This window comes from Saccostrea cucullata, unplaced genomic scaffold (genome assembly GCF_032062105.1).
Source record: "Saccostrea cucullata isolate Sc308-1 unplaced genomic scaffold, CSIRO_AGI_Scuc_v1 ctg1432, whole genome shotgun sequence".
Lineage (NCBI taxonomy): Eukaryota > Metazoa > Mollusca > Bivalvia > Ostreida > Ostreidae > Saccostrea > Saccostrea cuccullata.
The window spans coordinates 97,501-111,939 of NW_026929305.1; the positions used below are offsets into that span (position 1 = coordinate 97,501).

Below are 14,439 nucleotides of genomic sequence, written 5' to 3' on the forward strand. Positions count from 1 at the left end.
AATGTACTTTTGTGAAGGTATTGTAGGCCTTGCAGTGCCCATCTCACAAATATATGAAATTTTTTTGCATAGAATTTTTCAATCAATTTTGCCATACATGCAGGAAAAACGTGCACTGATAGTGGTATTGGAGGATGTGGAATTCTTTAGATCTTCACATTGCAAGAAAATATTTGTCACTAGGCAAGAATTACTGTAAATGAACTTTTATTTGCGTGCGAGAAGTTCTCGCGAGGTTTGCAAGAGCCTAGTCATGGCGAATATTTCTCACCGCGAACGGGTCATTGAAGTCCCTGTGTCCATTAACAACAGATCTAAAATCAGTTTGATTATGTAAATTAGTCATCGCGAACTAGTATACTCCCAATAAATCGTAAAATTAAGTCGTCGCGAATAAAAGTTGGTTTAAAGTAAATCTTCATGAGGATTATTTGTTAGTTTTGAGATTAAACTGAGCAAAGTTAAAAAGTGGGGAAAAAATGGCATTCAGAAAAATAAACTCCATTCTTTTATTTTACAATACTGTAGATAATTTTTCAACATGAATTTTTTTCAGGTTGTAGGGAAGGGCAGTGAGAAATCAGATGATAGTACTTTGGATGAGAAGTACCTGATTGCCACCTCGGAGCAGCCAATCGCTGCTTACCACCGAGATGAGTGGATCCCCACGGAGAGCCTCCCCATCAAGTACCTGGGCTACTCCACCTGCTTCAGACAGGAAGTGGGATCACATGGGAGGGACACCAGGGGAATCTTCAGGGTCCACCAGTTTGAAAAGGTTCAATTAAAATTTCCTGTTTTAATGTGTCGGTTTGTTTTTCTCTCTAATATTAAATTTTGTTAAAATTTCAAAATATTTGGAAATATGCTTGGATTTTCCTTAAATAGAATATTTTAATTTGTAGACATTTATGAAATTTCTCTCTATTAAAGTAAGGAAAAAACCCTTAACATTTTATTAAATTTTCCTGCAATAGGTAGAGCAGTTTGTACTGACATCACCCTTTGAAAACAAGTCCTGGGAAATGTTTGAGGAGATGATTCTGAATGCAGAGGAATTCAATCAGTTACTTGGCATTCCATACAGAATAGTCAATATTGTATCAGGTATGACATTCCATACAGAATAGTCAATATTGTATCAGGTATGACATTCATACAGAATAGTCAACATTGTATCAGGTATGATATTCATACAGAATAGTCAACATTGTATCAGGTATGATATTCCCTACAGAATAGTCAATATTGTATCAGGTATGATATTCCCTACAGAATAGTCAATATTGTATCAGGTATGACATTCCCTACAGAATAGTCAACATTGTATCAGGTATGACATTCCATACAGAATAGTCAACATTGTATCAGGTATGCCATTCCATACAGAATAGTCAACATTGTCTCGGGTATGACATTCCATACAGAATAGTCAACATTGTATCGGGTATGGCATTCCATACAGAATAGTCAACATTGTCTCAGGTATGGCATTGCATACAGAATAGTCAATATTGTATCGGGTATGGTATTCCATACAGAATAGTCAACATTGTATCAGGTATGACATTCCATACACAATAGTCAACATTGTATCAGGTATGATATTCCATACAGAATAGTCAATATTGTATCAGGTATGGCCTTCCATACAGAATAGTCAATATTGTATCAGGTATGCCATTCCATACAGAATAGTCAATATTGTATCAGGTATGCCATTCCCTACAGAATAGTCAATATTGTATCAGGTATGGCATGCCATACAGAATAGTCAACATTGTATCAGGTATGCTATTCCATACAGAATAGTCAACATTGTATCAGGTATGCCATTCCCTACAGAATAGTCAATATTGTATCAGGTATGCCATACAGAATAGTCAACATTGTATCAGGTATGCCATTCCCTACAGAATAGTCAACATTGTATCAGGTATGCCATTCCATACAGAATAGTCAACATTGTATCAGGTATGCCATTCCATACAGAACAGTCAATATTGTATCAGGTATGCCATTCCATACAGAATAGTCAATATTGTATCAGGTATGCCATTCCATACAGAATAGTCAACATTGTATCAGGTATGCCATTCCATACAGAATAGTCAATATTGTATCAGGTATGCCATTCCATACAGAATAGTCAATATTGTATCAGGTATGCCATTCCATACAGAATAGTCAACATTGTATCAGGTATGACATTCCCTTCAGAATAGTCAATATTGTATCAGGTATGCCATTCCCTACAGAATAGTGAATATTGTATCAGGTATGGCATTCCATACAGAATAGTCAACATTGTATCAGGTATGGCATTCCATACAGAATAGTCAATATTGTATCAAGTATGCCATTCCCTACAGAATAGTCAATATTGTATCAGGTATGCCATTCCCTACAGAATAGTCAATATTGTATCAGGTATGATATTCCATACAGAATAGTCAACATTGTATCAGGTATGATATTCCATACAGAATAGTCAACATTGTATCAGGTATGATATTCCATACAGAATAGTCAACATTGTATCTGGTATGCCATACAGAATAGTCAACATTGTATCAGGTATGCCATTCCCTACAGAATAGTCAACATTGTATCAGGTATGCCATTCCATACAGAATAGTCAACATTGTATCAGGTATGCCATTCCCTACAGAATAGTCAACATTGTATCAGGTATGCCATTCCCTACAGAATAGTCAACATTGTCTCAGGTATGCCATTCCATACAGAATAGTCAACATTGTATCAGGTATGACATTCCATACAGAATAGTCAATATTGTATCAGGTATGACATTCCATACAGAATAGTCAATATTGTATCAGGTATGACATTCCCTACAGAATAGTCAATATTGTATCAGGTATGGCATTCCATACAGAATAGTCAACATTGTCTCAGGTATGCCATACAGAATAGTCAACATTGTCTCAGGTATGCCATTCCCTACAGAATAGTCAATATTGTATCAGGTATGCCATTCCCTACAGAATAGTCAATATTGTATCAGGTATGCCATTCCATACAGAATAGTCAATATTGTATCAGGTATGCCATTCCCTACAGAATAGTCAATATTGTATCAGGTATGACATTCCATACAGAATAGTCAACATTGTATCAGGTATGGCATTCCATACAGAATAGTCAATATTGTATCAGGTATGCCATTCCCTACAGAATAGTCAATATTGTATCAGGTATGGCATTCCATACAGAATAGTCAACATTGTATCAGGTATGCCATACAGAACAGTCAACATTGTATCAGGTATGCCATTCCCTACAGAATAGTCAATATTGTATCAGGTATGACATTCCATACAGAATAGTCAACATTGTACCAGGTATTGCATTCCATACAGAATAGTCAATATTGTATCAGGTATGCCATTCCATACAGAATAGTCAATATTGTATCAGGTATGCCATTCCCTACAGAATAGTCAATATTGTATCAGGTATGACATTCCATACAGAATAGTCAATATTGTGTCAGGTATGACATTCCATACAGAATAGTCAATATTGTATCAGGTATGACATTCCATACAGAATAGTCAATATTGTATCAGGTATGACATTCAATACAGAACAGTCAATATTGTATCAGGTATGACATTCCATACAGAATAGTCAACAGTGTATCAGGTATGACATTCCCTACAGAATAGTCAATATTGTATCAGGTATGGCATTCCATACAGAATAGTTTACACTTACCCACTGACTGTGAATGCGATAGCTCTTTAATCAAACCCGCGACAGAGTAGATGACTGAAGAAAATTATTGTACTTCCGTAATATTTGTGAATTGAAATGAACTAGCAGGGAAGAAAAGTTAAACAAAACTTCACAAATTTATTTCAAAATTTACAATTATAATAAAACAATAAACAGTGGGCTTCCTGTTTTAATATATATGTCAGTGGACCTTTTTTTGTTTTTAAAATTTTGTAATTGTTTATTTTGATGTTAAATTTTTAGGAGCATTAAATAATGCAGCAGCCAAGAAGCTTGACCTTGAAGCCTGGTTCCCCGCCTCTGGAGCTTTCCGTGAACTTGTCTCATGTTCCAACTGTCTGGATTACCAGGCGCGTAGACTCAAAGTACGATATGGACAGACCAAAAAGATGAATCAGGAGGTATCACATTAGTATTCTACTTCAGTTTCAGTGAATTTATGAAAATGAACAATTTATGTCATCTCACAGTTAAAGGATTTTTTATGCATCAGATTTTTTTTTTTTGGTTGTTGGATTTTATCATTATTATTTTATGTTATACTTTAAAAGGTCCTAATGCTAAAATGGCTATGAAAAATCAACATTTTCCTCAATTATTTCAAAGTGTATATTGAGTGAAATAACCACACTCTTTAACATAATGACAACAAAATAACGCATTGAAATAGTTATGAGATCACATGAGATACTTTATGAACTCAATACCTCAGATTTTACAGACATGGGAATTATTAACAAAACGTTGACAAATATATAAATGCAGCATTTTTACCTGCTGTAGGCTGATTATGTCCACATGCTCAATGCCACTATGTGTGCCACCACTAGAACAATATGTGCCATTCTAGAAAACTACCAAGAGGAGGATGGTGTAGTGATACCAGACGCCCTCAGACAATTCATGCCACCAGGTAGGATTAAATTATTCACTGTTAATAAGGATTCTTTGATGCATGACAGATGCTTATTAAAACTTTTGTAGATTTTTCATGAACAATCAACATATGTTCTAAAGATGTTTATAACTTTTGAAGGATGAATGTAAAAACTTTTATGGAAAGTTCATGCAAAGTCAATTAACATATTTCTGAATGCAGCTTAAAATCTAATCCAAAGGATGATCCTAAAGATGTTTATAACTTTTGAATTATGTGCTAATCCACATTATTATACCTAAGTGATTTATGCCATGATGCTTAAATTCTCATCCCTTTGAACACTTTTAAATAATATTTTCAAAGATATTTTTTTCAAGCAGTTCATCTTTTTTATTGCCAAATTTGCTTTTCACTGATATGATTTTAAAAAGAAAACAGCAACTTTAGAATAAAAATATAATGATATCATTACGTTTTACAATTGCAGGATATGAAGTAAAAATTCCATTTGTGAAGCCAGCCCCCATTGACCAAGAGGAGAGCAAGAAAACAAAGAAACACAAGGAAGCTCAGAAAAAGAAGGATAAGAATGTGGCCGAAGGGGTGGAAAAGATGGACCTTAACAAATGAGTGGACTGCTTAATTAGAACTTATTTATTTTCCTTGACTATGTCTGTGATGGATTATGCTAACAAATATGTGTCTACTTCTGTTGAACTCTTGAGAACTTTTTGATTTTACAAGCAATTTGTTTTCTGTAATGCCCAGGATCTTATTCACATTATTGTTTGGGCAAAATTGTGATAATTACATTGAAGAAATATGCAGGTTACAAAATGTAAATTGATTTATTAGAAACGCTACATGAAAACTTTGGTTTATTTTTTAAGTACATTGTAATTCTAAGGTTGTCAGAGGTATTCCTAACAAGTACTAAGAATGATCATATCGTGAAATTTAAATGTTTGTATGAGAGAGAAAGCACTGGCGCAATTGTAAAAGTTGCTGAATTTTCTCAAAAATGTTTGTTGACAAATATTTAAAACACATTGTATTTGTTTCTACTTAATATAATGAAAAATGAGTGGATTTCTATCAATGTTTTAAGTGTGCTAGGAAAAGGAGGTACATGTACATGTACTGGTATTGGTCAATTTTACAAAGGATAAAATAAACCTATGAGTCTTAATTGCTTTTGTTTTTGCTCTTGTACAATCTCAAAATATTTAGATGCTGGTCATACAGTAAAACTGGGTTATGATGAAGCTCGTTAAAGGAATGTGTAAAATTTATATACAGTGGAGCCTCATTTATCCAGACGCTTTGGTTCCAAGTCAATTTGTTCGGATATGTGAAGCATCTGGATATCTGAATTACCAGTTAAGACAAATTAATTTTAGAAAATTCCGTTCCGATGAAAAATCGTCCGGATACTGAAGCATCCGGATATCTGAAGGTCCACTGTACTTGTGGATAAACCTGTGAATTGGCAATATCCATGTTCATACTAAGTGAGTTTTACTGTACTTGTAAAGTTTCTTACGGACAACTTTATTTTCCAAGCTTATAAAATGAGCAATAAATCTTCTCCCCATCTGAAGGAAAGTTTTCATTTACATGTAATTGTTAAAACGCTATACAGTAGGTTAGCAGAAAAGAAAGTTTGAAGTGGAATTCATGAAAACACAACTACATGTAACTAGTGAAGAAAATTTAAGGAGAAGCTTCAAATTCTATTTAGGAATTGGATTTATGCTTTAAAATCAGCTAGAATAGCAGTCTAATAACAAGCATCACCGAAAGTCTTTCAATTGTTTAAAGAATGAGGGTATTACGTATTTTTGTAATCAACAGAAAATTTCGGTAAAATTGATAGGTACGCGAACTCCTATGGTCTGACCGTGCAGATGTTTTCAGCCGAGCAAATGTATACTAAAACTATATATATCAAAGATTATTACATGCACACGAGTCCTGCAGATAAGTCGATAAAAATGCCCATTGTCTTTGACAGAATCCCTGTTTTTGTGCAAAATTAATGATCGTAAAAAAAGGAGGGGGGGGGTGTAAGACAGTTTTTCAAATTATAGTTACCTTTCTTTGTTTATGAGGTAAGCGGCAGAACAATTCTTTCGCTCTAGTTCTTTTTTCATGCACATGTCACAATTCACGTACATGCATTACATATAATTTTATGGTCTGTTTCTCATGCACATATTCACAATATTGCACAGTGGCGAGTTCTAAAGAAAAAGAGTCTGCTCACATTACCACATAATCATTTTGTACTCAGTGGACCGTACGCGTGTTGGTTGAATGAAATATTGAAAAGCCACGCGGACATGATTTCCTTGAAAGGTTTTTTTTGATGAGAGATTATTATAGGTATGTAATTTATTTATTTTAATTTTTCAATTTTTATAAATGCTATTACTTTGACCTAATCCACGACACTGTGGAAAATCGGCCAATGTCTTGCAAAGCTTGTTTCACTTTAAAAGTAAATACCAAGAGCATGTGCTTTCGGTCCTAACCTTGGTATGTTACAACGAAAGGTAATGATAGGAGCTGAAAGGGTAAAATGAATTAATGTATTATTCATTAAAATGCAATTAAAAGAAAAAGCAACAACAAAAATAAATATTAATAAATATCTGAAAAAAAAGTAAATAAATAAATAAGTAGATGTAAATTCAAAGCAAGTGTATCGATCTGATTATCTAATAGGTAAATAGAATGTTTTTATATCCGATATGGATCGAATTTAAACATAAATTCGAGATAAGTTCTGGTAACTGTATGCATATACGATATAAAACAGTACGAGTACACGTATAGAAAACAATGAATTTATTAATAAGCGTTTTAAAAAACCATCTCTTTTAATTTGATTCAGATCAGATGATATACATACCGGGCTGATTTCAAGATTTTCTAGGTGCATGTGTCCCTGAAGGTGACATTTCTACTGATTATCCCAGGACTTACCTGAGTACCTCTATATTGTCGAGGTTTTAGATATGAATCTACACCAAAGTGTACGATTTTGGTAAAATATTAAATATTCAACTCAACCAACTGGATGCTTTCTAAACTAAATTCAAGTACCCATGTCTAAAAAATCATGCTTGAATTAAAAAAAACAACTTCTTTTATCAATCTGATTTCATTTACATCCCCTCCCGACACCTAAGGAAAAGAGTTTGTTTCAAGTTCGGAGAATTTTCCTTTTTTAGGTAATTAAAAATCCCCAAGCCCTTTCTGCTTCCCCCACTTTCTAAAACGTGTTGAGATGCACCCGTCATTTGAACTCTGAGTTCTATAACCAATTTAGCGTGCCCATCAAATCCATTTTTGATCTCTCCTCAACTGAATTTATTCACGCATTAAATCAAATTTTGCTCTCATTAATCGATTGATCAGAACAATAATTAATTTGGTTTGTGCTTTAGTCTAATTGTGGAGAGCAATAATCAAATTATTGCATCTTGAAATTACTGAAGTATATCATATCATTTCACATTATTTGTATTTGGATCTCCGTATTTCCCTGATTTTTTACTCGTAGACACCCCCCCCCCTCTCTTGTAAAAATGTTCCAGATGTACACAATTAATCTACATTTGGAATTGATATATTAATTAAAGATATCACAAAATTCTTCAGGCTACCAATTTAGGATGAGGCCATTAATAATCATTGCAGTCTGGGTTTCGATATTGGTTCTAATACCTTCTTCTTGTGGACGAAGCAGAAGATCCCCAGATGCAACAATAGCAACCACTATGCTGGAAACAACTCTGTTTACTAACCACCAGACATCACCCAGCAGCACCTTAATATTAATAAGAGACACATCTCGAGTTCCAACAGTTTCAACAGACACATCTCGAGTTCCAACTACAATTACAACTCATTTCACAACAACTAAGGATTACTTTCCAGAAAATTCTCAAATCGCCGTTGCAATGTAGGTTCCAAACCCAAACAATTCATTAGATATTTGATCTCTGATAGACTGAACTTTTCTGGAATTTTTTAATTACTAGATATGATGTTCATGCAGTGATACTTTTTGTTTTTACTTGACTGTTCAAATCCCATGATAACAATAATTATTTCCATTCCTGTAACAAGATATATCCCAGTGAACTTGAAATAAAAGATATCACAGCGTCAGACACACTAGTTTCATATTTGGATATTTTCTAGAAAAAGACGTTAATGGCTATGTAACAACAAAGCTTGATGATAAACGCGATGGCTTTAACTTTTCAATGGTCATCTCCCTTGCTTATACGCAGCAATATGCCCTTGTCACCTGCACACAGGGTTTATACATAACCCGGTATAACTCTCAGTTGATTCGATGCGGAAGAACATACTTATGTTCTAAGTATGAACAATTTCTAAAATGAAGGAAGTTATTGACAAACAAGTTGATGAAACATGCAAGAATGCCAGAAGTCTTCTTAAATGGACTTTTGAGCTTGAATACTGCTCGTTATCCCTATATACTAATATATTTTACTTCAGAATAAGTTTTAGATGACAATTGACAAGGTATTAAGAAAAACTGTCAGTTCCAATCGTCTCAAGAACGGAATAAATAATGTCAAGTGTCTTGCCTTGATTCATTTTGGGGATTGGTTGTATAAAGTGTTGAAAAGCCAATGTTTTGATGTTTTGTCTTTGACAAAAATTTATTGTAACTCAGAGGGATTTAATTATATATTTTCAGAAATCAACAGTTAGGAGAAATATTTTTAAATCAAATTATATCCCCACCTGTGAGCTGCGCCATGGACCATGTTTTCCAAGAATACAGAACTGTATTTGAGAATGACTGCAACACTGAAAACTTGCAGGTAAAGCTGATATAGTTATATATAAGGTTTTACATAAAAAAGACATTAACAAAAGATATAATAAGTTTCTATAAAGGATCTTTTTGTAAGTTTTTCCTTTTCAATGGAATTCTTTAATACTGTTAAATCTTTAGTATTAAAATGATGAACTTAATAAAAATAAGCAGCTATGCAAAAAGTGTATAGATCTGAAATGTTTTATTTCATCGATTTAACATTCTTTGATCACGTTTAGAAAATCAGCGAGGAAATAAAAGAGCTGTGTCATGATGAGTTATGGCTTTACTCGCTTACCTTAGAAAGAGCCACGAAAACTGGAATACGAGTCTGTATAGATTCAATAGTCAAAACTGACCCATGTCCAGAAATAGAAGTATCTGACCAGCAGTTCTGTGATGATTTCTACGTAATAACACTTAATTGTTCATCGACCTCAAATAACATGGAGGCCATCTCATCAACTTCTGCCTCAATAAACAAAGGAACCATTGAAAACAATGATGGTGAGATATTATGAAATAGCCAATACAGGTGATACTTTTGAAAATAAAACTGTTGAGTGATTATGCTTAAGTTATTTTCCATTCATAACAAGGAGTACACGGTAGGTGAACCGGTCGGCAGGGATGCTCATTCCTTCATAGAACCTGATCCCACCTCCAATGTTTTAATGGTCCCTGTTTGCTCTGCTCCTGATGTGTATTGTTTAAATGGACTCTCGAGTTTGAATACTGTCTGTTATCTCCATCTATTTCACGGAAAAGACACTGGGCATTTAAATTTCAATGGATTATTTTGTGAAAAATAATTTAATTTCATTATTTGGAAAGATACATCGTTCAATGTTGTAAGCTGTATTTGATTTTGCAGGAGTCTCTGTGGCTTTGTTAACTGGAGTAGCATTCGGCTGTTTTATTTTTGGAATACTGATAACTCTACTGGTGGTATTGATATTATACAAACGTCGTCATCAAATAAGGTAATGGTCTGTGTTTTTCAACTCTCTCTTTGCCTCAAAATCAGAATTTTCACAGCATTTTCCCTAAAAATTACAATTCTAATTATTAGTATATTAATTTCACAACAATTTGTTTTTTTTCATAAAAACAATGAAGAAAAAAAATCAATCTATTGCTTAGGGAAAAAATCTTTATTGTTTTTCATTTTACTATCTAGAAAGCAAGATGAAGCATCATCAATAAGTAGCAGAAATTTTCCAAATTTGAGACGACCACTATCTATGCCTAGAAATGAAAGTGAACTCTACGAACAAATAGAGGTAGCTAATGAAATCCAACAGGGAAAACTAATGAGTGTTTCAAATGTAAGTTTGGAGAGATCTTGCAAGGGAAGTATTGAAAGGATATGAGTTTGCTCTTTAAATTTTAGATATCCCATATCTTTTAATCCTAAAGTATTTTGAACAAAATAAGTCTTTAAATCATTAATGCATCTTTATTATAAATACAGTGTGTAAACATTTATAATTTAATGACCTTGTCAGCAAATGCAGCCTATCATTAAGTTAAATGCTGACTGACATTTGTTTTAATACTAATTTATACTAATCATTATTTACACACTATATTAATTTTTCTCTGGTAATAACAAGGAGCACACAGCAAATGCGATCGGTCTGCAAGGGATGCTCAATCCTTCATGGCACCTGATCCCACCTCGGATGTTTTTTGATGTCATGTTTGCTCTACTCCCAATTAATATTGTTTAAATGGGCGTTGAACATGAATACTGTTCGTTATTTCTCTACTTTAATAATAAGACACTGCGTTAAAATATTAGTTTTTCCATGCCACGACGACAAAAGTAGGTAAAAAGTAATCATGAGTTATATTATACTTTCTATTTATTTTGTATAAATTTGTTAATTGTACATTGCAGGTATTGGAAAATAACTATGATCAGCTGAACGCACGAAAATTAACAAAACAAAAAGTACCAGTTCGATATATTTCACCCTTGAAAAGGGATAAAAGTTCTAATGATTTTTACACTTTTGATCCACGAAAGTCGGTGGATGATAGTGCCACACAAGAAATCACAAAGTACGGTAAAATCAGCCACAGAGATACAATTGATTCTAAAAGTACTGACAGCAAGGGAAATTTATCCTTCAGCAACTTGTCGCAAAGTCAAGCCAGGGAAGACACTCTTACCACTGACAGAAATGAAAACATAACAGGGACTTCCAAAATGGAGAAAGAAAAAGGACCAACTTGTATCGAAGAGGAAGAAGTTGAAGCAAACATGGATCTCAGAGGTGACATGGACGGGACTGACTGTAGAGATTCAGTGGAATGGTTCACCGGGGAAGAAGGTAATAAAGAAAAGCAAAATGTGGATGACAAACAGAAAGATACATTCACTAGAGGGAATGAAACAAGTGATATTCTGGAAGAACCTTCATAAAGACGTGTATTCTGGGTCTGAAATGTATTGAAGCATGAGGGCAGAGAAATCAAAATAAATGGTAACGTGTATTCGTGAAGAAAAGGTTACAGGGGAAGTGGGAATGGGAAAAGGAGAAAAGGAGTCAAAGGAAACAAGAGATATAGGACAGGAAGATTATTATAAACTGGAGGCCATATTGAGAGACGCACATTATATTTGGATGTTTTGGATATTAAAGATTTTTAATCTTCCAGATTTATTTCATGATGTACATACTTGAATAAATACAATTATGCTGATAACTGGTAATTTTTGTATGACTTTTATTTTGTCATATGTATACACCTCTCTTAGCTGCAATGATTCATCATCATTGGTGTGATAATTACATGTAATATAAAACTTGAACGCAGGAGCATCTCCCTGTTTGTTCGAGAAGTTTTTAAAACTGGGATATTGTACAGTTTTTCGTCTTTTTATTGATTCAATGAAAAAAGGTGAAGATAAGAAATAACGATCTTTCGCAAAATGCCAAAAAACTACACTTATCTTTAAAAAGGCTAAAAAATGCCAAAAAAAACAACACTTATCTTTAAAAGGGCTAAAAAATGCCAAAAAACAACACTTATCTTTAAAAGGGCTAAAAAATGCCAAAAAACAACACTTATCTTTAAAAGGGCTAAAAACGGACATCTGGAAATCCCAGAGTTGGGACAAGGTACCTAGAGAGAAAAAGAAACATCTGTTTACCAAACACACCCTCTGTGAGCCCTATATATTAAATATATTTTAAAACTAATATGAATTTTTGAACTTATTACTTGCACTTTTTGTTATAAAAGTATGGTACTTGACAGAGCGTGTAAGATACTTCAGCCAGAATAGTAATTAGTTTTAAAATAAAACTTTTGTAAAAACATATTCCATGAAATGCTTAAATGCAAACTGGACTTTATGCAAAAAGGAGAACAGTTAAGTGCCTCAAAGTAATTCTTCAGTCTTGAATTTAGAAAATTAACTAGAATTGCCAAATTCTTTCTATTTTTCTTAATACCCTTGCTACATGTAGGATTACAACAAATTTATTTTGAAAAAAACATTTCATAAAATAAAGTACATGTATCGAAAGTATACTGTGTTAAGTTAAACAGTTTTTGAGCTATTTATAAATAAAGAATAAGCGTATATTTTTTTCCTATAAAATTGAATTATTTTGAGATTGCATGTTTAGTTTGTTCATACTTGTTGAACTGGGTAATCTACAATTTTGATGCATTATATTAAAATTAACATTTTACGTTCTCTATTATTCATCAATCAAATCAAATATTTTTTTTTATTATTTAATCAACTATGAAAGACATTTATGTAGAATGTTCAATAAACGAATGGACATGAAACTAAGCACCAAAGATAAATCATAACTTAAATAAGCTTTAATTAAAGGATGGTTTTAAAAATGAGAACATATTGTTTGTATGTAAGAATAATTCTATGCCTTTAATTTTATGAACAAATACCCTCTCTGTACTGACTAATTTGTATTGTTTGGGTTGTGATCTCTATTTGTTAACCATAATTTAAAACCTTTCTGAATTAATGGGGCAAATTGTGATTCTGAATTCAGTTGGTAAATATTGCTAAAATGTCCCATTTAAACGTATAGATTTTGATGCAGTGTAAATGTAAAATGTGTGTTCCGGCTTTGATGGTTAAATATGAAACATTATATTTCAAAAATATTTTAGATTATTTCATTATGCTGAATAAATACAATGTATGAATACAAATGCTTACTTATATGCCATGTTAAAAACAATATGAATATATTTAAAATACTGACTGACCATACGAAGTTTGATACTGTTGTTTTTTGTTTCTTGTTTTGCTTTCAAGGGGATCTGAAACCTGGTAATTTTCAAAGCAATAACCATCAAGGAACAGTTTTCTTGATTATAGATGTGATGAATATTTGAATTGCATTTATACATCACAAGGAATTAAAATTTGCAGTATGAAAATTCTTGTAGCAATTTTGTGGACATTCGTTAAATACGGTAGGATTTAACAATTTTTTTTTAATCATCTTATTTTGGTACATGTATTGTTTGCATTGCTTTTTGGGGGGTGGGCTGGTTGAGGTGGGGGTTGGGAGCTTTATTAAGAAGGTTTCATTGGTTTTCTGAATTAATATTCAAAGCTAAAAAAAATAATGTGATTTGGAAAAATACCGGTATTTTAACCATGGAAAATATCAAAACAATCATTCACAAATATCTTTATTTTCAATTTTTCATATTTATTTTGAAAATGTATGTATTACAATTCGTATCTTCAGTACTAATGTAAAGTACTTAAATCGTTTAAATTTTATTTCTTCATCAATTGATTAAGTGTTTGTTGTATTATTAACGCATGCTGATTTAATGATTGAATAAATAAAAAAATATTTTAATAAAAATTGATACGGAGACAAATGAAAATATGATTGCCTTTATTAAGTTAAGCTGCTTATTAAAG

The 14,439-nt window shown here is 32.8% G+C and overlaps 2 protein-coding genes across 2 annotated transcripts in view; both read left to right on the forward strand.

Annotated features, from left to right (window-relative positions):
• Positions 1 to 5,831, forward strand: part of LOC134280395 (probable serine--tRNA ligase, cytoplasmic) — a 15,674-nt gene extending 9,843 nt beyond the window's left edge. The window contains exons 7-11 of the mRNA XM_062762804.1: positions 557 to 778; positions 978 to 1,107; positions 4,006 to 4,163; positions 4,546 to 4,675; positions 5,130 to 5,831. Of these exons, the coding sequence (XP_062618788.1) occupies positions 557 to 778; positions 978 to 1,107; positions 4,006 to 4,163; positions 4,546 to 4,675; positions 5,130 to 5,272 (783 nt within the window). The 3' untranslated portion in view covers positions 5,273 to 5,831. The remainder of the gene's footprint in view (positions 1 to 556; positions 779 to 977; positions 1,108 to 4,005; positions 4,164 to 4,545; positions 4,676 to 5,129) is intronic.
• A 3,562-nt stretch (positions 5,832 to 9,393) lies between these two features.
• Positions 9,394 to 12,183, forward strand: LOC134280388 (uncharacterized). Its single transcript, XM_062762794.1, has 5 exons — positions 9,394 to 9,510; positions 9,746 to 10,013; positions 10,381 to 10,489; positions 10,687 to 10,834; positions 11,410 to 12,183. The coding sequence occupies exons 1-5, from the start codon at positions 9,445 to 9,447 to the stop codon at positions 11,935 to 11,937; spliced, it is 1,119 nt and encodes a 372-aa protein (XP_062618778.1). The 5' UTR covers positions 9,394 to 9,444; the 3' UTR covers positions 11,938 to 12,183.
• Positions 12,184 to 14,439: the final 2,256 nt, after the last annotated feature.

Coding starts and splice junctions, on each gene's coding strand:
- LOC134280388 (XM_062762794.1), top strand. CDS start 9,445: ATGGACCATGTTTTCCAAGAATACAGAACTGTATTTGAGAATGACTGC. Junction 9,511..9,745: donor GCAACACTGAAAACTTGCAG/GTAAAGCTGATA, acceptor GATCACGTTTAG/AAAATCAGCGAGGAAATAAA. Junction 10,835..11,409: donor AACTAATGAGTGTTTCAAAT/GTAAGTTTGGAG, acceptor TGTACATTGCAG/GTATTGGAAAATAACTATGA.